At 37.0% G+C, this 24,196-nt stretch overlaps 1 protein-coding gene across 6 annotated transcripts in view; it reads right to left on the minus strand.

Moving 5' to 3' along the window:
• Nucleotides 1–6,986: 6,986 nt before the first annotated feature.
• Nucleotides 6,987–24,196, minus strand: part of DEUP1 (deuterosome assembly protein 1) — a 42,166-nt gene continuing 24,956 nt past the window's right edge. For 5 of the 6 annotated variants that reach the window (XM_039380076.1, XM_039380071.1, XM_039380072.1 and 2 more), the window contains 5 exons: nucleotides 23,863–24,060; nucleotides 22,775–22,861; nucleotides 20,036–20,235; nucleotides 13,458–13,776; nucleotides 6,987–7,373 (listed from right to left, as the gene is read on the minus strand). In XM_039380076.1, coding sequence (XP_039236010.1) covers nucleotides 7,203–7,373; nucleotides 13,458–13,776; nucleotides 20,036–20,235; nucleotides 22,775–22,861; nucleotides 23,863–24,060 — 975 coding nt within the window. In that variant the 3' untranslated portion in view covers nucleotides 6,987–7,202. Of the gene's footprint in view, nucleotides 7,374–11,284; nucleotides 11,637–13,457; nucleotides 13,777–20,035; nucleotides 20,236–22,774; nucleotides 22,862–23,862; nucleotides 24,061–24,196 lie in introns of those variants that run through there. The other variant, XM_039380074.1, reaches the window with a different exon arrangement.

Below are 24,196 nucleotides of genomic sequence, written 5' to 3' on the forward strand. Positions count from 1 at the left end.
GTGCCACTGCTGGCAGGAGCATCTAGAGTTAAACTAGCCCTGCAGACTAAGGTGTTTTTGAAATTCAAAATTCACTGAAAGCCAAAAGGAAGAGGTTGGATGAATTGTTAGATTGTTCCCCTGCTCAGCTTGCATCGTAGTTTTTGGGATATAAGCACAGCAAACACAAAGAGGATGGCCATTGTGGTGTGCCCACGAGTGACCAGTGGGAAGTCTGCTGTGGAACCCGTGTGCTCAGTGAGCCATTACTGACACTGAAATTATCTGTGCTTTGCACTGAGAACTGCTTCCTTCAACTGGAGAGCGATGCATCTGTAAAAGTAATTGCTTAGTCTGTGTCATCTCCCAGCTGTTTCTGTTCTCCCAGGCACCAAATCCTTGTCCTATTTTTATTTTATCCTCAGTCAGGGATGGCTGAGATGGAGCTCTGGTAGACTGCACCTTTTTCAGTGGAGCTGTTCAGCTTGAATAAAATTTGTGCCTGAGGACGCAAACAAGAGCGTGTGTATTTTACATATGTGTGTCCTGGGGTACTTGGTGTCTTGGGCGTCTAGAATGGAAGCAGAGTTTCTGCTAATCACTTCCATAGATTCCTCCTCATCCTCCTCTTTTGTAGATCCTCAACCAAGATTTTCCTGTCCCTGCTTGTTCTGTGATACTTTCTGATGGCTCTAACAAAGTCCCTGTGACATTCCCATCTCTGAGTAGTAGGCTTATTTCAGTCCCTTCCACCTGCAGGGCTTTTTTATGAGCCCAAGCAATGATTTTATAATTTGGAGAGCTTTCCCTGAAGTTGTTCAGAGTCCTTATGTGATTTTTTCCCCCTTTTCATTTTCTGCAAGAGTTGAGTCTGTGACACATGAGAGCAATGAACTGATGTACTGGTTGATAACAACTAAATAGGTAAAAGGTCAGTTGGGTTAGATAACATTTATGATTACTTCTCTAATGAGATGTTTAATTTCTGCTGCTTTTTCTTATTCCCTCTGTCTCTTGTAATCTGCAAATTCTTCGGGTCACAATAACAATCTTTTCAGAGCCAAATGTCCATTAATATGAACCTATAGCTTGTTGCTAATAAGAGACATTGTGTATTTCAGTTCTCTGAGATGTGCAATTATACTGAGTGCTAATTGAGAGGACATTCTGAATGATTCCTTATGCAGAAGCTGGAATTGATTTCACAGTTCGACTCTTAAAAAAAATATTTTTTTCTCTAGTAAACAGTGAACTTGGATTCTAACATTTTCTACCAAATTCCTTTTTACTAGTATTGAATATGAGAATGTGCATTTGTAAAAAAGGTATGAAGCCTCTGCAGACAGAAACTGTCAAAAATCACTGGGTAATAATGGGGAAGTAAATTAATGGCAGTTGCTCAAATGTCAACTTGTGTGAGCTTCTCAACTGAAGGTGTAACCGTGTCTCTGGTTTTTTAACTGTATGTATTACTCCAACTGTCAGTTGCCTTCAAAAATGTTTTAGAAATAGGATTTCAAACCTTTTCCCAGCATACAGTAGCGTGTGGGCAAAACTGAATGATTTATTACAAGCATTTTACCAGAAAACTCATGCTGAGATACTTCTTCAGCAGTGTCTTATGATATGGTTTCCAAGAGTGCTCATTATCAGGTGAAGTCATTAAAAACCTGCCATTGCATTCTGATAAATCAAATTATAGGAGTAGTTTTTTAAACCCAATTTTCCAAAGCATAAATCAAATCTAGTCAAATACTTAAACATCAAAGTTTGAATGGAGTTTTATAGATGTCTGCGAAGTGCTAAGAAAACAAAGCAATCGTGTCAAGCATTCTTGCAATGGCTAAAGCCGTGCCCATCTGCATTACACATAGACCCAGCTCACCAAAGCCAAGTGAGAGAAGCCAGTGGCACTGCTTGTGGTCAGAAGGAAGAACTACACGTACTTTAAGAGCTCAGAGAGATTTACTTATTCACGTCCTGATGTTCAGTTTAAATACATACATCAGAGAAGATGAACTGTTCTTTTTCCAGACTGTTTATGTTCAGGTTTGAACACTGCTGTAGCTCTGGAAGAGATGAACTAGAGCCTGCACTTTGCCTCTGATTTGGACCTGCACTACAGAGACGATGACACTAAGTTGGGAGGAGCTGATGACTCCTTTGGGGGCAGAGAGGCCCTACAGGGAGACCTCGACAAATAGAGAGATGAGCAATCACCAATCTTAAGAAGTTTAACAAGGGCACGTACGGGCTGGATTCTCCACATGGGACAGGGCAACCCTGGATGTGTGTATAGACTGGGGAATGAGAGGCTGGAGAGCAGTGCTGCAGAGAGGGACCTGGGGGTCCTGGTCAAAGGCAAGTTGAATATGAGTCACCAATGCTCGGCAGCCAGGAAGGCCAACCATGTCCTGGGGGGCATCAGGCAAAGCGTCGCCAGCTGGTCGAGGGAGGGGATTGTCCCACTCTGCTCTGCACTGGTGTGGCCTCAACTTGAATATTGTGTGCAGTTTGGGGCATCACAGTATAGGAAAGATATTAAGCTATTAGCATCCAAAGGAGGGCAACAAAGTTGGTGAAGGGCCTTGAGGGGAAGCCATATGAGGAGTGGCTGAGGTCACTTGGTCTGTTCAGCCTGGAGGAGACAGAGGGGAGACCTCATTGCAGTTACAACTTCCTCATGAGGGGAAGAGGAGGGGCAGGCACTGATCTCTTCTCTGTGGTGACCTGTGACAGGACCCAAGGGAATGGCCTGAAGTTGTGTCAGGGGAGGTTTAGGTTGGATATTAGGAAAAGGTTCTTCACCCAGAAGGTGGTTGGGCACTGGAACAGGCTCCCTAGGGCAGTGGTCACAGCCTGACAGAGTTCAAGAACCATTTGGATGATACTTTCAGGCACATGGTGTGATTCTTGGAGTGTACTGCACAGGGCCAGGAGTTGGACTTTGATGATTCCTATGGGTCCCTTCCAACTCAGGATATTCTATGATTCTTACCAGGAGAACTTTCTTACCAGAGCAGGTGGTTCCAGTTCACATGCCAGGCACCAGCAAAGCAAAGCCCTACCATCCATGCCCCAGCTGAGCATCTTCATAATCACTACAGATGGAGCTCTTAGTTGATGTTGTCTTCTGCACAATACCTTTATTTGGTGAAGCTTCTACCAAAAAAATTTTTGCTATGGTGCTTACATGGGATGCTGAGGACCAGGACTTCAGTAGGATTTACTGCTCTATGTGTAATTTTACAAGGGTTAATATCAAGTAAATTCTTCATCTGTCGCAGGAAATTTGGTGATAGAATGGTTCAGGACTGTTCTTTGCATGCAAACATGTTCTCATAAAGTAACTGGGCATTTTTTCGTGATAAATCTGTTTCAAAGTCCCTGGTAGTTTGGTTAAGAGTAGATTAGAAGAACAAACTGATCAGTCTGTTGATTTAGGAAGGGACACCACAGTGCAGCATATCAGTGTCTAGGGGCACTGCTCAACCCACTAGCAGAAATTTATATGCACTATGTTAAATTACAGCCTATTTATGGATTTGAGGGTGTCCGTGTGATTAAATAGAAACTCCAACACAGTGAACTTTGAGATCTGATCCCTACAGTGAGGAAAAAACAACACACAGTTCCCACATTGGTTTGGCCAATTCCAACGAACTCTGCTTTGAACAATCCTTAGCCTAGCATTGTCTCAGCAGACTGCTGTGTCTGAGAAAAAAAAACCAAAACACTTCCCTAGCACAAGGCAGTTAGTGTACAATTTAGTGCATAGCTATTCTGAATGGAATGTGCTTGTGAATGCTATAATTGGCTCTCAGGTTGTAAAGCCAGACAAGAATGTAAGCCCATGATACAGGCTAAGGACCTTCTGCCAGTGCCCTCTACCTTCTCCTAGCTGTTGAGTCACTGGGAGACCCAGGAGCAGAAAGCAGCAGGACTGAATGGAGTTCAGTGCATACCTGAGCTGGCTGTGTAATCCAAGCTTTGATGACTGGCATGATACACCACAGCTGTAAAGTCACCTGAGGCTCACCTCATTAGGCAGTCTTTGTTGATGGCTTCCATCTCATTCTCACTGCTGGTGTTAGTCTAGCTTTGAATTATTAATTGCTGGTGGGCTTGATTCTAGGCACTGTTGTACCACCGTTAAATCAGGAATTATAAGCCATTCCAGTACAATAAAACCAGAACAGTGAGACTGGGGGGGGGTAGGGAACTTTCTGTAGCATCTCTGATCACAGCAGAGATTTATTAGCCTTTTGACTGGGTAAGCTAAAGTCATTGTTTAAGTCTACCCATTGGAAAAGCAAGAAAGCTGTGCCTGTGCTCATTCATTTTTGTGTTCATTTGGCATTTGCGTTTTGCTGCTGCAGTTTGCATTCCTCTCTGCGTGGCTCAGAGTACGCACCATCTGACACACTCCCATTCTTACACTCCTAAATTTCCCATAGATAAGGGAGTAAGACATGGAAGAAAATGCATTAAATACCCAACTTTCATGTGAGGCCCTTTTAAATGATTCTGTTCAGTTACTGTCATTTCAGGCCTCTCAGAGTAAGTTTTGGGGAGTGAATTGGACAGCAATGCTCTGGCAGCTCTTTTGCCACTGACTATTTCAAAATTACATCTTGATGAAACATGTTGGCAATTGCGTGCACATGACCCCGTTTTTTCTTCAGCAAAAGCTGGTGGCAGCCTGAACCATTGTTCTTTGTATTTAAAACAAGTCTTTCAACTGGGAGCCAAAAAAATGCTTTTCAGTAAAGCTTTGAAAAATCATCAAAGTCCAGCAGCTTACAAAAATTTTCCACTGCCTGGCTATTCACAAAGTAGAATAGAAATTGTCTGTATGTTTTGGGCAATCCATAGCTCCTGAACATTGTGCCTTGTCCTGTCAAATGAACTTAATGATTAATAATTCTTTTTTTTTTTCATTTTTATTGGTGCTTTCAGGCATTTATAGCCTTGGACCCTTCTGATTATTCCTTTTTATGACAATATACATATATGCCCAACCCCTGTTTATAAGGTGTATAATTTCTCAGTCTTTATTATTTTTGCTGTCCATCATTCTTTAAAAAGTTTTTTTGCCATGATAATATCAGGAACATATCTCTTCTTTCAGAAACCTCTCATCAGCTCAGTCAAGCTTCTACCTTTTAATACAACTAAGGTATTCAAACCAGTGGTGTGGCTCCAACCATACTGTGGCAGCAAAGGGCTCATTTAAATTGGGGATTGTCAGATGAGGAACTTATGCTGTTTGGCTGGGGAAGAGAAGGGTGACCTTTCTGGTAGGTAGGTGTTAAAAAAATGGCACTTTGATCCATACTTAGCACATTTGTGGCATAATATACTCTGAGCAGGCAATAACAATAACAAGTAGGCTGTTAAGCTACAAGTACTTTGCAGTTTTCAGTGCTTTTTACAGGGACTTTATTATATGGCGTTGCACAAAAACCAGGCTGAAATTAACTCTATTATTTCATTAGCCAAAATTAGTAGCTTGGTCAGATCTTAAAAAGCTTTAGAAAAAAAAAATCTTATTCATTTTTTGATAATTTCATTTCACTCACTCTGTATCATCACACAGACCTTGAGAGGTCTGTGAGATACCTTGAGAGGTATCCTCATGCCTGGACTGGACTCAGACACATACAGTTCTTCGAAGACATGGAGCATACTGTTATCTTGTGTGTTTAAATGGCTAACTGGTTAATTTATTTCTCTTGCACTTCTGAAAGACAATATTTTACTGTCTTTTCGCTTCTACAGATCTTGCCTGGCTTAAAATTTAGCTTCGTTTTCAGAGGTTCCTGAATTTCTTCACTAGTTCTTTTACAACTCCCAGATGCATCTCCCTTTAAGTTGAGGATGCATACATATTTAGTTTGTTCAGATGTCCTTCCGTCATCTTTTTATTCAGTCCTTGTTCCTCCAGCTGAGTCTAGTAATTTTCCTGAATTTTCCTGTAAAAGGTTCTTTGATGTCCTCATCTTCATTACTCATTTTACTGCAAGCAGATCCAAACTGGTATTTAAAATCTTGGTATTTTGTGTAAGTGTGATGTAGTGTATTTTGTCTTAATGGAAATATCGCATCGAAAAAGAATTTACATTTTAGCCATGGTCTTGAATATTAACGAGGCTTCTTTTACTCACAAACTGGAGCAGTTTGACAGCCTGGTATTATTTTTATCCAGATTTTCCCAGGAAGTTGGCAACAGTATATGCTAGAAAGCAGTTCTTCAGTATCTCATTCACTAAAATTGGTGGTTCATCAACAGTGTCTGTAATTTCTGTTTCGCTTGCACAGCAATAGAATTCAGTATGAATTGCAAATAAAAGGAATCTCAACATTTTGCATTTTTTCAGCACATGGAGTTGAATTAGCTCTGCTCAGTTATATAACTCTTCCTATGTTGTAGAAAAATGTAAAGAATTTAAGCCCTTACCTAAGACAGATCACAAGTTGTCTGAAGTTAAAGTTTTTTTGTCCCGTTCCAATGTAGTTAAACAAGGAGCCAAAACATCAATACCCAAAGAGATGCTTTTGAATAGAGGATTTAAAAATTATAAAATGTTAATGTAAAGATCTGGCTCTGCCCCAGGTGAAGCCTATAGGTCTGGTAAAAGGGGCAGTAGGGGTGTCTTTAAAATATATACTTTGTCTATTTATGTTCCCCTCATGGACTGACATGGCTTAGAGTGTAAGAAAGAAAGAGGTCGAACTTCTCATTTCCAGAGTCCCAAGGGCTACTTCCACAGCCAAGAATAACCAGAGCATAGATAAGCTCTTTATGCCAGGAGCTGTAACATGGCTAAAGGCCCTTATTAGTCTTCTCTACAATCTAGAGAATTTCTCTTGGCTGATTCCAATTTCAAGGGAATAATTCCACTTATTAGCCCTCTGTACACTACAGAATTTTAATATCTTACTTATTTTACAGAGCTGCAACAGGGTCTCTGCTGCACACAATTTGACTGCGCAAAACCAGCCTGTATATTTTAGAATATGTTTAGAGTTTATTTTCTAATATAGTCAAGTTACAACGTACTTAAATCCATAGGATAATGATGATCTTATTGAAAACATGGTACTAAAAATAAATGCTATTGGCAATGTGCCTAAATGCATTAAGCAACTAGTTGCAGATTTTAGTTTTAAGAAACTCATGGGTCATTACTTGGTTTTCTTTTCTTAATTGTGTGACTGGCTTAAGTATGTCTGCTTTGCTGTATCCTGGCATGTTTTTTTAGAATATTTTCAGAATATCTTTGCAGCTCTTCAAGGTGCAAATTTAAACGTTCTTCAAACTCTCTTGCATGTTTATCTTCCTCTTGAAGGAACTTTTCTGTTGTTGCAAGGAAGGACATCTCATGGGGAGACTGAACAAGGAATAGAAAATCATGGTTAGTAAAAGCCAGCAAGTGCTACAACATGTTTTCATTATCAAATTCTAGATGTGAAAAACATCTTGACCTATAGCAGCTAGTAACGCTATAACGCTTTACACCTCAGCAAGAAAACATGAAATCGGGCATAAATTTTTAAAGGCATCCATGTGCCTAAATGACATCAAGTGAACATGATGTTTGATTATCTCTGATATTCACAGCATTAGAATGTAGATTTAGGATTAAAAATTTAAATATTCCATTAGACAGAATTGTGCTGCTGCAGAACCTCTAAATTCTTTGGATCAGCTACAGGTTATGTTAGTTATTTGTATAATGTAGACCAATGCAGAGGACAATAACCTTTTTTGGAATTACAAAATATAATTAGTGTTGGATACTGCTGATTGCCTCCTGGAATTTTAGCTCTGCTTCTGTGATGTGATGCTTTCTGAGGAAAGGAAGAAAACCTATGCTCATTTCAGTACTATTAACTCCAAGCTCTGACATTCTGGAGAATGTACTAAATTTTATTCGCTGTAAGTAATTCAGCTGAAAAATCTTCTTTCCATTTAATGAGCATTTAGTAGCCTTAGACATAAACCATACCAAAAATCAGCCTTAAAATGGTTGTCATGGGATGCGGAGTTGTATGAAGCAAAGGACATTGAGTGAGTCTTTGCTGGAACAAGTTCTAAATTTTTAAGCAGCAATTTTTGTTAATTCTTTTGCTGATACTTAAGATGCATTCATTGGAATGTCTTTATCAAAAGAAATATGAAATAGTTTTTCTTTGCCTAAAGATACTATGCTTGTTTAAATTCATTCAATGCTTATTTGTATAGATAAATACAGTTTTATGACATGAATTTTTAATATTTGACTAAGAAGAAAACTTAGTATAGTAGCTGTAATATTAAAAGAAAGATTATTTTCTATCTTTATATGGTCATATATTGAGAAAAATAATTGGCATTTTTAATTTTAATTAAACCATATCTTAATAGTTTTAGTTACTGGTTGAGTTATTAGTCAACCAGTATTTTGGAATTTTGGGTTTTGCTTTTTCTAGAATTTAGAAAGGAGAGTTAATATCTCAGCACATCAAATAAGAATTCAACTATTCAAATGTTCTGTGCTAAAGGCCAATTTTATTACACCTGTAAGCTTTTACTCTAGGCTCCATTGTATCAAAGTGGGATATTCTGTATTTCCACAGCAACTAGAGACAGATTTGGGTTTTGTTTTCAATTTCGTTGAAAACTACCCTTTAGCAGCTTGTAAGTCCAAAAGATGCTAGGTAGAGAAATGCTTTAAAGCACCATTCTATTCAAACTCTTTGCAGGAGACTTTGAGATGAAATTTAGAGATTTCCTATAGGAAACCCCTTTTCTTTTTGAAGTACAGCAAGTAAGCGATAGCTGGAAATGAATTCTGAATTTAATACCATCCTTCTAGAATGAGACAGGCTTCCTGATGTATAGGGCTCCTAAAATGAAATTCACAGATAAAGCAGAATCTTCCTTTTCTCAGTCCCTCCAAATTAGTGTTTTACAAGGATGGGGGAGAAAAATTTGCCATGTACGAGTAAGAAACTCAAAGGTATTGGATCACTGTGTGCCACAACAGCCCTCTATCAATCTGTGCACTAGCAGGAATAAGAAAGAATGTCAGACTTCTAAAGTTTAAGAAACTGGAGGGACATCACCTGTCTTCTGGTTTTCTTTATAAACCCATGCATAATTTCCCACCATAAATTATCAGTGTTTTCACATGAAGAGTTTTTTCTGAGATTCTGAATGCCATGGCCATAGGCACATGTATTCCTTCACGAGGATCACAAATACATCTCTTTTTGATGTTAGGACTCACTGATAGGGTTGACAGTACTATTTTAAATTATTTGAAGAAGGCTTTTGTATTATGAAGAAGACATTAGATTTGGAGGCTTTACTTAAAGAATCACCATGTGTTTTGCTTACTGAATATCAGCTCTGAAATCACTGATTCAATACTGAGCAAATACTTGCAGTGAGAAGCATGAGAAACTGGGAAAATCTCAATTTGAAATATGAATTTAATAGGTGTCATCACCTAGAGAAAAAAAGTCATGTCAGACTTTTCCATATAGACAGCAGATTTACACAGGTGCTAATCTTTGGAAACACTGCATCAAGTTACAAGAGATCCTTAGAGATTCATTATAACAATGCTACAGTTACTGACTTGTCATTGGAAAGACTGGCCTCATGATCAAGCTACCTTCCTAAACTGCTTCCTTTGCTTCAACTGGTATTTACTTTGATGTGTTTCTTCTTGAAATACACTGTAAACTCCAAATGAGACATTTCTGAATTCCCTCACAGTTGAGAAAAGAATGTTTATCACTTAGAATAAGCAGGTCATGGCTCCCCACTGAGGGTCAGACATCACAGACTATGATTTTAGATGGGTCCCTAATGCACTGTTTTTCATGCACTTTGAGAGAAGGTTTTATCTAAACAGGTCTAAAAGGCAACATTCCTTGTTAGCAACTACGCTTTGCTTTCCAAGCCTCTGGTCTGTTCTTTCATTACGTTCTTTATTGTCTTTACTTTTGGCATCTGAGGAAGAAAAACCATAAAGAAGCTGCTTTAATCCATGTCTCAGATGAGATTCATGGTCCCTAGTTTTGAATTTCTTTTCCTCAGATATCGTTTCTTTTATGTTTTTTGGTTTCCTAACAGGATCTGGATAGAAATGGGTTCATTGTTAAGCTTTCCATCTAAAAACATCCTTGTTTGGGTAATTAGGCAACAAGGACTCTACTTTTTCATTTCCACGCTGCAGCTGATCTCATATTTCTTTGGTGTATACCAGTAATGAGAACCACCTTTTTGCCTTATTATTTTCTGGAAATGAAGAAGTGCACCTGATAGAGATGCATATTTTTACATATGAAATATGTCTTCTCCTTAAATAAGAACTATCCAAAGTGGTTATGCATTAACTCTGAATTGCTAGGGAGAAGCCCTTCAGGAAGGGACATTCTCTCTCAAAGACTGCCTAATTAATTTGCCTAGAGTTAATCTCTCATTTGCCCCATGAGTTGTCCCAGCATTCTTGGATGCGCCTTCAGCAGGGCAGCAAGAAAGTTTTAACACTTGGGATATTTTAGCATTTAGTGTTCAAATCATGAATGGTCAAACCCCAGTGTTATAGTCTTCTTATGCTTCGATGCTCCTACTTTCCAGGAAAGATTTTGTAATACTGGAAGTAGAAATTGGTCTGGCTAATTTTAGTCTCAGTGTGACTAAATGTTGGGGCTTTTGGGAGTAATTTCCTCTAACCCTACACTGCAATACATCTTAAGCAGCAGGTACAGATGTCTGTCTTAAACATGATTCTGCTCATATATGAAAATCAAATTTGAGATGGTTAGGAAATTGCTGAAGACTTTTAGAGGGCCTAAGTACCTAATCAGCTAGGTAAAAATAATACCTAAGAGTGAGAGGCATGGACTACAGCATGCCTCACAGTAGGATCACAACTGTCAAAATAATTCCTAATAATGTCCAGTGGTAGAATTTCCACAACTTTCCATTGCAATCTATTTATTAAGCAAGTTCCCATAATAATGCTAGAAAGTTTCCTAATGCCTAATTTAAATTTTCATTGCTCCAGCTCACGTCTTTCTTTTATTTCCAAGCCTTGAAAGCAAGAAAAAACATCTATCCAGCATCTGAAAAGAAACATGAGAAGGTATTTGTGACTAAAAGATGAGGCAATCATTTTCTGAAATTGATCATTTCAGAAAGAGAGCGCAGCCCAAAGTGCTGTTCAGAGAAAAAGTATTTCCCTAGATTTGGAAAGCGCTGAAACAAGAATTTTTGGGGTTATTGGGAAGCTCAGTGACTCCCAGCTGAGCTTCCTAGTTTATTCTAAGGCAAGAATTACTCTACACATGTAACCTCTAAGTAAGTATGTCAAAGGGCAGAGGTTCCAGTGGAACATTTACTAATCTTTGTCTGAAGGCTCTCTACCAGGAGGAGAGATGTAAGTCTTTGTCTAAAGCCCAAGGGACTGGTTTTTTTCTTCCCTCAATACCGCAAGAGTAATCTTGGTATGTATCAGGACGTCACCTGGAAATCTGGTGTTTTCAATTTGTCCTACAAATATTCTTCAGAAAAATAGTGCCTTATAACATTTTCAGAAGTTTTGAATATACTGGAGATTTCACTTGGGTTCTGTCCTTGTGTCCTTTTCCCCACAAGTCTGGAAAACTCTGTCAAAGAACTCTGGTTTGCAACGTACTGTATCTTTTTTTCCCTCTTTCTCCTTGATGCATCGGCTTTCCATTTGAACACAGAACTCTAGAGTAACATACTGTTGAATGATTTCAGCACTAAAGCTGTGGTATCCAGTGTCAGCCTGAATGATGATTTTATTTCAGTGGTCTGAACCTGTACTTGCTTCAGTGCCACTGATTTGGACTTGGTCTCTGTACGGGAAATATCCCTTGCTTAACAGTTGACACCAACTGGAAAGTATTTTCCCTATAATCTAGTCAATTGTCTTAGCATTGACCCTGTCCTGAGTGCCAGCTGCAAAAGTGTCTCAGAATGGACATTTTTCCCAGGCTGGCTGAAAACAGAAGCTTAGGGGTCTCATGTCTCTGAAACTTCTGACAGAAAAGAACTGGTGTTTAGCAGACTCTTCTGAAAAAGTCCAAACAAGTCTTTTCATGATTAGCACTTTAAAGAGGAAAACTCTCAAGCCATGAGAAACCAAAAGCCATTTACTTAAAATTCCTGTGAAAAATAAGAATATAAAACTGGAAGTGCGGTCAAACACCCAGGACTACGTGGTTTTCACTGTTCTCAGGCTAGTGGGACACAGATGATGGGACCACAGTCAGTGAAGGGCTGCACTGCAATCCCTGCTTCCTAGGCAGGCCATTAGTATGATGCTTCCTATCAACAGTGAGATTCCAGAATGTGGAAATAGTCTTCCAGCAGCCATGTCTCTGATAGGAAAGGATGTGTGTTTGCTTCCAAAGTGGACAGCAGAACTGGGATACAACAACAGCAGACTGCTTGAAGATGACTCTTGGTGTCATGATGCCTCTTCGCTCCTACTTTCAGGTGACAAGTGGCAAGAAAATTGCCTGTAAGTTCCCCCTAGTAAATGCTGAAATCTTCCCTGTTCTACAAGTTCAGCCACAGCCCTGCAGCTGAGGATCTCCTGGTTACAAAGATCCATGTATCACAGCTGGGCAGAAGGATGTTGACAGTTCATTCCTTACCTTGTTAGTTCCAATACTTAATGATGGTAGAGTTCCGTGGTTTGAGGTCAGGAAAATAAGTGCTAAGTTTTCAAGTGCAAAAAAAATAGTGGCCTGTAGTGGAGGCCTAAGGAAGAATAGCAGATACTAAAGAAGAGGATAAAACTCAAAGAGAGATCTAAAGCCAAAGAATTACAGAAAGTTTTTTTTAAGTTGTCCTAGGCAAAGTGTAATTTGTACCACTTGTCATAGAGATTGACCATTTCCAGCCTATGAAGACTAAAAGAATGAATGCTGTGCTATTTCTCTTTCATTTTAAGGAAAATAAGGATTACAGCAGTTATAATTTCTGTTCCTTTTCAGATAAAATAGCTAACATATAGAAAATAGTTGCTGTAATTCCTCTGATTTCATCCATCAATCAGATGCTGTAGAAACTTGACTTGTCTAACAGCACTTAAAAGCAGTAACTTTGCAGGTATTATGGAAATACACTTAGAGCAGAGTGCTCTTACACAGGCAATATGATGCAAAGTGCCCCAATATAGAAGCCAATAAGCTAAAATTTAGAAATCTTTCTCACAGTCACATAATGGCAGGTAGTTATCACCATCCTTATTAGAACAGAGGTATGGCTCAGTAGGGGATGTTTAATCTCCAGAAAAACTACATTTCTGTTAGGGTAAGATATTTCCATTTTTGCTGGGCACTGTATAAATAATAACAAGAGTGATCTAATTTTTGGCTCCTCCAAGGCTGCACTTGGTCCACAGATGGATTTTTGAGAATGTATGTGTTAAATAGTTACTTACTGATAATTTGATTTCTTCTGATAATTTCATTTCTTCTCCACTGTAAGCAGGGCTCAGTAAACTGCCTGTTCTGCCCATTTTAGGATATGGCCCACCAAAGCCCAAAGGATACCCCACTAGTGGTGATGGAGATTTATAAACTATTTTCTTTTCATGACCTCTGTGAAGTGGATGAGAAGATACAATGCTATCACTTTTTGACCCAGTGATATTGCCTTGGCCATATAAAGCAGGACTGCGGTTTCTGTGGTATCCACTGGCAGTAAGCATATCAGTCTGTTGACATTCCATTTCCCCTGCATCTTTATTTTGGAATGATCTAAAAGAAAAAAAAATCAAAGCATGAAAACCAGTTAAAACTATTAAGCTATCACAGCAAAGCCAAAGGTTTTTGTTTTCTTTGTTTACACAGTTTTGGTTATTTAGCTGTTCAAACTGCTTCATGCATGAAGTTGTGGGCATTACCAAGTTGCAGGAATTTAGCAACTTTCAACCTAAGTTACCATAAATGCCAGGGTGTGCATTCTCTCTCTGCTTCAGCTGTGACTTAAATCACCCTAATTTAAACCCTTTCAATGGAGCATAAATTGAGGAACCTTGCCTTGGCTGATATAACTGTGTCAGGACAAGAGCTAAAATACAAACTCACTTCAGGTATTAAGAATGCCAGTACTTCTTAAGTGTTTGTTACCCATCCTTTGCTAAAGGTTATAATTTCTTTAGCTTTTCAGTAGAACAAACTATGGAAGCACTCCTCAGCCATGTCCTAGCTTATAGTATGATAGGAACTACAGTGAATTTAGGCAAACAAATAGAGGAAATGAAATATGAAAGTGTGAGATTAGAGATAAAAACTGTTATCAGTGGTGGGATAATTAGTAAATTTTGATCTAATGTCACCTTCAACAACTATGTTCACATAGCTAGAATTTAGAATAAATAAATAAAAAAATATTACAGGAATATTTGATCCTGCATTTTTACTGCAATGCTAATTTTGCCACTAATTTAATGACAACACTTTGGAGATTAATATAAAAAAATTAAATAGATTTTTTTAAAATAAACTTTCTAAAAAATTGTACAAGAACATGCTTTTGTAGCCATAAGTGAAATCTTCAAGCTTAAGAAAGAGTTTTTAAGTATTTTATGATGTTCTGTAACTCTTATATCCTACTTAGAATGATCAGAATGATCAGAATTGATGTATTATATGAGGTATATATATGTATTCATATGTATATATATGATGTATACGTTTGTATTCATTTGCAGTTCTGTAAAGCAAAAATTATTACAGATAACAGCAACTTAGAAAAAAAAGACAGCTATTTTCTTCCCATTCAAAATATTTTCTTTCCTGATAGTTAACTAAACAATTCTGATACAGTATTGATCAAAGAAGAATTTTGAGTCTAGCTTGGTCAAATGTCTGCTGAATTGCACTAATTATCAATGGCATAATTACTTCTATTATATATCAAAACATGCAAAAAATTTATTTCATATATTATAAATTTCTGTTAGAATATTTCTGACTGAGGTAAAAATTTCTATTGTACTGAGGCCTGTGCTTATGATGAAATTTTAATCTTGGGAGGTAACCACTAAAAGATGATAGCTGTTTGAGCACATTCTATCATTGCAAATATCCTAAAACACTTCAGTAATTTGAAATGCAGCTATAAAAACTTTTAAAGAGCACATTCTCTGCCACTAAAATATAATTATTATAAATATTCAAAAGTATGCAGTGCTGCATACTTTTTTTTCTTTTTAAATAAAAACAAGAACTTGCCAAGTGCAGGGAAAAGACTGTTTTCTGCAGAAAGATCACAACATCATTTTCTAATCTTAATTTAAATTATTTGGTGTTGGGAGAGGGTGGCTGTGCAGCCTTAATGCACCTGCTCATATATAAGCCCTTTGCTGGTTTTGCCTGGGGTAGAGTTAATTTTCTTCACAGTAGCTGGTATGGGGCTGTGTTTTGGATTTGTGCTGAAAACAGTGTTTTCATTACTGCTGAGCAGTGCTCACACAGAGTCAAGGCCTTTTCTGCTCCTTGCTCCACTCCACCAGCAGGGAGTCTGGGGGTGCACAAGGAGTTGGGAAGGGACTCAGCCGGGACAGCTGATCCCAGCTGACTACAGAGATATTCCAGACCATATGATGTCATGATCAGCAATAAAAAGCTGGGAGAAGGTTGGCTAGGCATCAGTTGGTGGGTGGTGAGCAGTGGCACCATGCAGCACTTGTTTTGTATGTTCTGATTCTTATATCATTAGATTCTTATATCATTATTATTATTATTGTTATTTTCTCCTCCTTTTCTGTCCTATTAAACTGTATTTCAACACACAAATTTTACTTTATTTTATCCCAGTTCTTTCCCTGGCGGTGGGGGAGTGAATGAGCGACTGTGAGGTGTTTACCTGCCCACCAGGTTAAACCTGGACAGCCCTGAAGCATGAAACTGAGTATTCAATAAATGGACTGTGTAGAACAACTCAGAGAACTAATGAAGAACATATTTTTTCTCTGATTATAAAAGAAGCAATGATTAAGATACTCTGAATGCTATGAGAAACCAAAATTATAAGCACAAAGCTATATTAATTATATTACTATAATTTTGTTATTACTATAATAATAATAATAATATTAAACATTCTAACATAAAAGTCTCTGAGACTATTCACCACATCTTCCAGTTTTCTAAATCACCTAAAATGTTTACCTTTATGGAGGCAGAGTTTTCTCCTTTCCTTCACGTTCTCTTTACATAAACACACTCTACTCTTTGGGCACAGGAAAATACCTTTCTGCTTTTTTTTCCCCTCCCTATTTTAAAGTACATTCCAGATATTGTTTGGATGAAGGGCACAGTGAAAACCTGTCACAACTGAAGATAAATGGCATGAATAATAAAATCACAGATTTCATTTTTTTCATCTTGTGTTCTGACCTTTTTGGAGGTAGTTTTCTCTCTAAACTTATATACATATGAAATCTGTATGATCCATGTTCCTTTTTTCTCTTCAGAACTGCTTCTCTATGTGTTTAATAACAATTATTACTGCTGTCTTATAGCTTACTTCATTAAGACCAGAATTTTCAGACTTGAGTGCCTCCAGTTATGGTAGCTCGTAGAACAGATACTGCTCCCTTGCGCCCCCCCCTCCCCTGTCCCCAAAATAAAGGACTGATTTTTTAAATGAACTCCACTTCCTCCTGTAATCCACGCTGGGGCTGCTTGGTATTTTTGAAAATCATGACACTTACCCTGAGGTACTTTGATATGGATACTATGCCTTTACTTTGGACAGTGTTTACAGCTGGGGTTTAAATTTCTATCAGTTCAGTGCAAAATAATATCTAAGACCAGAGATCTACTACACAAATGTACAAGTAGGCAAATATCTGCAAATTTTTAAAAAACTGTCCACTTGTTAAGACTAGCAATGCAAATACACTATAACTGCAGTTGAGTAATTCATGTTTTCAGTGGGATTACTTCATAGGGTATTTAACATGTACACATACTGCACAAAAATAATATCACTGTCGACGTGGTGACATATGGGACAAGAAGCAAAAGAATTATGTCCTGACAAAGGGAATTTATATAAACAGGCATCATCTTTCCAGTCTCGTATATAAAATCAGCCTAGTCCCTATGCAGTCAATGACTTCAAAACAAATTCCTTGCACAACCTGTGCTGGTTGACATAACTAGTCTTGAGAAAGAAAACAACAGATCTTTAATGACCAGAATGTCTTCAAGAAATTGTGTTGATGCTTCTACCTTGCAAGTCTAACTGCTAGCTACATTTTAAAAATGGATAAAAAGTATTTTCATGAAGAGATTGTTTTCACTGCTTCCACTTTATCTATTGCAATAACTGATACAGTGGTGAGTGTGACTAAGAGTGTGTGACCTCCAAAGGGTGGTGAAAACCTCCTTATCACAGATACTCCACTGTCAACACACATCATTTAAGCAATCCCCAGCTACCTTAGCTGAACCATTCAGTTCTTGCCTTTACCCTTCACTTCTGCCATATGATGAAAGTGCACTCTGGCTTGACCCATTATGTATTTTGTGCATATTTTTATGGTAAATAGGTAGCTTTTCATTTGGGAACTCACATGCATGTTTTAATTTTGGAAGAAACAAACTAAACACATCAGCTTCATCAGAGAAAGTCCTCTTCAACCATGCCAAAATATAAATCAACTGTATGTGGTCAAGGTCTAAATAAAGGATTGAAATCTTGAGGTTGGGGAAAGCTTATGTAAATGGCAATTAGAAGTAATGCAATTATCATATAAGAGAACAGTATTTAATTGAGGTGGTTACAGGTAGAATGTGGGCACAGTCCTTTTTTAGCAAAAAGATGCTATTCCTGCATATCTTACTTTGTAATGTTTAGAAATTCACTGTACACTGAAAGAAAGAAGAAATCGTATTGCTTTTTAAATTGCCAACATAACTTCCTGGAATTTCCTATGTTTTCTTTAGAGGTCTCGTTTCTAAGTCATCATGGTGCCCATACCCAGGATTCCAGTACTGATTGAGAGATATGACTGAAAAATACCGTAGAGAATATATATATATATCCCTCCCTTGCACAAACACCATGTTTTCTATTTTTTTACTATGTAAAAAAAGTTTTTGTGCCCTTTCTCCAGTGCCATAATTACCATGGAAACAGAACTGCAAATTAAACCAGAAATAACAGGGTTTATGCTCACAATAAAATAAACATACCCCAGATTTTAACTCAACCAACATCAATTCTCTGGTTTATCTGCATATATTTGATGATTGAAAATTTAATTTTAGTTTTCTGGGAAAATCTTGAGGTAGTCCCCTGTCTGGGAACTGAGAACTGACAGTATAGAGAGGGCCCAATCTTAAATAGACTGGCTGGCTGATGTGCATATACAGTACATATGAAATTTGCAGATTTTTGGAAATCTGTGTATGTATTTATTTAGCTAGATAGCTTTTAATTTAGGAATTCAAATGTGTGGTTTAGATCCTGAAAACTAGGCTCAGTATATCTGTTTGATCGTATCAATTATAATTTATATCGTGTTCTGTAGTGTGGCTAAGATTTCTGCTATGGGAAAGGTTAACTCTCCCAGTTTTGGTTCAACATTGGTCTTCAATGGCTATGAAATCAAAATCTTGCAAATTACGTGCATAGTTCTATTGTCTCATACATGTACATTCTCATAAATGAAATTTCACAGTCCCTTATGTACAATTGTAAATTCTGAGGAAATGGGAAAAATTCTATTTTTTTCTCACTTGAGAAGAGTGGAAGCATGAGCAAAAATTGCACTGACCAATTTTGGTGAAGTTATGAGACTTACAGATGCAGAATAATCTGTATCTTGGTTTGTAAATATTTGTTTCTGCAAAACCTTCAACATCATTTGAAACTTCATAGGAAAACAGCCATAACTGCCACTTCTGTTTATGTATATATATATGCACATTATGTATATGCATATATACACATACATATAATATATCTATTTATTTATATAAACATGAATACTATGTCCAACACTAAACAACCTTCTTGAAAAGGAACTTCTAGGCAAAAATATATTGTGATGGCACTCTATTTTGCAGAAAGAAAATAATTTTATATTTTGCCAAAAAAACTATATGTAGGAGTTTGAAATCTTAAAATGTACCATTTTGGCTCCAACTATTTCAACTTTGCTTCACAGAACTATTTTATATTAGTGCTATCATGTAAGTTCTTTATTACAAGCGATCAAAACATTTAGCTTCCTATTAATTTTTACTTTCCTGTACTGTGAAATATTGCTTAGCAGGGACTTTGTTTTCTTTTTTTTTTCCTGCAATGCCATGAAGGTAATTCAGTGCCTCACTGAATACAGGGAAATAAGAAGAAAGTCATCACTACAATGTTTTCTATGAGTCTGAGTATTCTTACGTCTCATTATTTTTCCCTAACAAGGAGTTTATTGTAGTAATGACTTACTCAGGCCATCTGAAATTATGTTTCTTTTAAAAATCAGGTCACCCCAGAACACCAAAACCAGACAAGGCATTAAAATACATTTAATGAAACTTCCAACAAATTAAACTGGAGGGACACAAACCTTTTCAGCAGGGGTTGTAGTTCAAACTGCTTATTAAGATAACCTCCCATGGAGCAGTTACCTCTCATGTTGGTTTTTATATCCTTTCCTTGTCTTGTTTTTTTTTGGCAGTAAAAATACAGTCTGTCCTGTTTTGCAAAACCTGGAACTTGGGATAACTTGAGCAGCACATGAAAAGTTTTTAAAGTTGTTTCATGTGCTAAATACTAAAATAGGGATAAAACATTTCTGAACTTCATTTATTGCCAAATTCCATCAGCCACCCAGAAAAAATGTAGGAACTGCTTACAAATACACTAACTAGGTCTGATATTTATGTTGGTGGGAGTTCTGAATGAACAGAAACAGAAAAAACTTAACAATTTTACCCAGATAGATGCTTCCAAAACACTTACGGGAAGTTTGATATATGTGTACAATCTAATTATTACCTCTCTTCCTTTTCTTGCATCTTTGAATGGATTTGGTAGCTGTGCTCTGTTTCTCCATACGTATCTGTGCAACCCAGTATTGATATTCCTCTGTCATTTTGTAGTTTAGCAACACTATTTTCTAGTCTTAAATTCTCATGTTTCATTTTGTGAACAGAAGCTGTGAAATTTCCATGTTCTTTGTTACATAAATCTATATTCTGTGAAAAGAGATAAAACCATCATTACGTGGTTATTTTTTCCACAATAAATGGGTGTATTTTTAACAAGCAAACACAAAACAATGTTCCATGCTAAAGAAAGACCTAGATACCATATATAATCATCCAACATCTAGAGCAAACCAAGATAATTGCCTCCAGAAAAAAAAAATCACTGTAGATAAATGAAAATGAAAGAAAAACAGCCTCTATAACACAATAAAACAAATTAAAATTTCTCAATAAACATACATTCAGAATATTATTGTTGTAAATTCATCGCTTGCTTTGCAAAACTGATGACATAAAAGCAACCATAACAGCTATAGCTGCAGACTGTATTGCTCCCTCCAGTAACAATTCCTCCAAAAATAACAAGAAAAATTATAGAAGTTCATTACTATCCTAGATAGAGGGTATGTGCACAGGCACAATTTAATACCTGTGTTGAGACAGTCACCTTCAGTTTCAGAGGGAGTAAAGTAAAGCCACATTAGCAGGGAGCATTCTGTCTGTTACTAAACTCTGCTTCTCACTGGGTCAGCCCATGTGGCATACAAGTCAAAATACTCTAAGTGCAAGCCACATGTGCACTGTGACCAGAGGCTAGAGCCCATCCACTAGGATACCAAAAGGGACAATGGAGATTAGCTCTGGAAGTTGTCTATCCAGGACACTCTGCTCTTTTCTTCTCCCATCACTTATTCCATGAAGCCTATACTGCACACCTGAGCTAGCTATTTTGGAACTATCTCTCTGCAGAGTACTGCATTGGATTGTGTAATCTATTTGCCAAAACACTATACTGTCACCAACAGGAAATTCTCAAAATGTTTATCAGATTGCACACAAAACACTAAAACCCCTTGCATTTTATTAAGTTGTTCTTTCATATATTTCTAGATTTACCTTATTCCTTTGGAACCCGGTAACTCATGAGTATTACAGGTTTGGTTCTTAGTATACTGCTAGCACAACTGTGCTCCTGCACCTGAAACCTTGTCTATTCCTTGCACTAACTGGTTTGATGCCACCTCTTCCTGTGAATCTTACCTTGCTTAGCTACTTTTAAGGGAAACTTATGAGCCAAGCTGGAATAGAAATGCTAGAAAGTATAAGAAAAATTAATATTTTTTGTAATGATGGGGGAGCAGGGGTTCAGCTATGTCTTGCAAGTGGGAGGAGTGGCAGAACAGAGGAAGAAGGAGAATGCTAACTCATCCTAACAGTAATAGATCTAGAATCAGCAGTTAAGTTACAATGGCATGTAACCCCAAAACTGAGCTGGCACAGCTATGTTTCTTTTGAAATCTAAACCCTGAAAGTAACCCTGTCTGATGACGCATTACACCACACTGACTTAGGCTGACACAAGTCTGAGAGGTTTGTGTAGTGCTCCACCATACAGCACAAATGCATCCATAAAAATCTCCCCAGTTCCTGGAATCTGAATATCAAATATTTCACAATCTGAATATCAAATTTTTCACAGTCTTTATTGTTTAGATCCTCACAATACTTTAGCAAAGCAGGAAAGAATTATTAAGTCCACAAATCCACTGAAATGTATATTGACCTTGGTATATGTAGTAACTGGATTTTACTGCTAAAATTTAAAAACCACGTGAGGCATCCAAGGACTCTTGTCAGACAGCTCTTCTCAATCTTCAAGGAGAGTATCACTGTAGAGAAGAGCTAGACATGCATGCACACATCCATCTTTGTTTCCACAATAATATATAATATATAAATACACATATATCCATAGTAGAGTATACGTATATATGGGTAAGAAATCACTGACAGATATATGTGCTATTTTAAGGGTGTGGATATACATGACATTCTTTCATGCATTTGTCAGATATAGTAAGACTATTAACAGGCTACAAATCCCCCAAAAATGTATTTACCTCAGTACTTACAAACAACATTCCAGTGTTTGGGTTTTTTTAATGACAGAGTAACTGCAGATGTTCTGTAAGCAGGGGGCGTTTTGAAGTTTTTGTGGTAGGCAGCAGGTATCTTTATAAACTAAAGTTCTACATAACCTTATGGCACACTTTTTATGAATTAAATTTTAAACATCTCCTGTTTGGAGAGAAACAAATACTAAACTCTGAAAATAAGGTGGGTGGAGCAAAATGTGTCAGTTTTCTACACTGTTAGGTAAATAACATATGAACAAAGGTGTAAAATACTAAAAGGGACATATTTTTGTGTCTGTGAGGATGACTGTCTAAACCTAAACAAGTGACATCACTTACAAAAAAATAGGCTCCCAGAAACTGTTAGTGTCTAGACAGTTACTGAAAAATTTAGCTTATTGTTTAATACAATTAAGGTAGAAATTACTCCTAGCTATAACCATCTTCATGCTGTGTGTGAACACCACTTGGTTCTGATTATGTTGCACACCTTATTTTTATTTATTTACTTTATGCAAGCCAAAAATCTCTAAATCTGTCATGGTCACAATCTACATTTACAGTAAGTATACGTAACTGTTCTCCATACTTCATATATTAAAAAAAATTACCATGCAACTTTCATGCTCCTGGTTTTCCACCATCTCTTTTAGATGTGTGTTTTCAGATTTGATAACTTGGTATTGGAATTCCAATAACTAGGAAAAGATTAAATTCTTAGTTAAATACAAGAATATTACTGTTAATTCGAATAACACTGAGTATAGATATTTCAGTTTAATTTATTTAATTAAGTAGTAACAATACTTAGTATAATATTTTTAAATACAGCAACAATAAAGCAGAAAGAAGCATTAAGCCATCTATAGAAGATTTACAAATGTCTCTGATTTTATTTACCTTTTTGAAAGAAGTAAAGACTTATGAAAAAAAGGAAGTTCACATGCAGTTATGAGATACAAAGAGGGACAGATTTTACAGGTCACAGAAACTTAATGAAATCCTAGTCATGATGCCTAGAAACGACATCTACTCTTTTAGTGATATGATCAGGAATGTGACCTGGTAAAGTGCGCCACACACTAGTGGACATCTCTAATCTTCCCCAAACACTAACTTTTCTATTGTCAAAAGTAAACTCTTACATTAATCACAATTTTCAATATGTAGTGACCCTCTCAGAAAACCCACAGTCAACCAAAAACCTATAAATATAAAGGGGTTTTTTGTTTACAAACTAAATAATGAAGATAACATTTGTTTTTAAAACTGTAATTTGCCAATAAAACACTGCTATCTTAAGAGTTTCCAGCACTAAAATTACAAGAATTTTCTATGCAGATTTGTAACATTCTTCAAAGAGCTTTATATAACACTAAAAATTAGAAACTTTCTAGATAATCAAATAAACAGTTCTAGTGATAAAGCACATATAATAACCACAACTTGGAAGTTTTCAAGGTCTTTTGCATGTTGAAATCTAGTAAGAAAAAACTGCAATTTGGATGTACAGTTGACATTTATTAGTGCTTTTGTGTTCCAGTGTCAATTTGGCTGCTTTAGTAATACTACACAGATACTACAGTGCTACTGATGAAAACTACATGAGAAATGTAATGTCTTTCTTTCACCGATAATGAATGTCATTATCAATAGTGTGGAGTAAAATGATGTAAGATGGTTTTGCCTGCTTGCATACCTGTTGTTTTGCTAACAATTTATCTTTTGTCTCTAACTCCATTTTTAACTGTCTCTCCAGAAGAGTAGCTTTCTCCATGATAGTTGCTATAGTGATCTCCTTCTGATGAAGCTCCTCTGTCAGGTCAGAGATTTCTGTCTTCATTCTTTCCTGCTCAGAGCAATGGGACTGCTCCTCTCGATAAATGTGGTTTCTTATCTGTAGCAAATACATTTCAAAAAGAAAAAATGTTGTGCAGTAAATATCATTGCATCACTTGCTACTTATCAGTGACTTTTTTTGCTGTTGCTTCCAAGACACCAACTCTTCTAGCTGATTCAGAGATTTTGAGATT

This window comes from Pipra filicauda, unplaced genomic scaffold, assembly GCF_003945595.2.
Source record: "Pipra filicauda isolate LSUMZ 115617 unplaced genomic scaffold, ASM394559v2 scaffold184_size3518187_pilon, whole genome shotgun sequence".
NCBI classification, from domain to species: Eukaryota; Metazoa; Chordata; class Aves; order Passeriformes; family Pipridae; genus Pipra; species Pipra filicauda.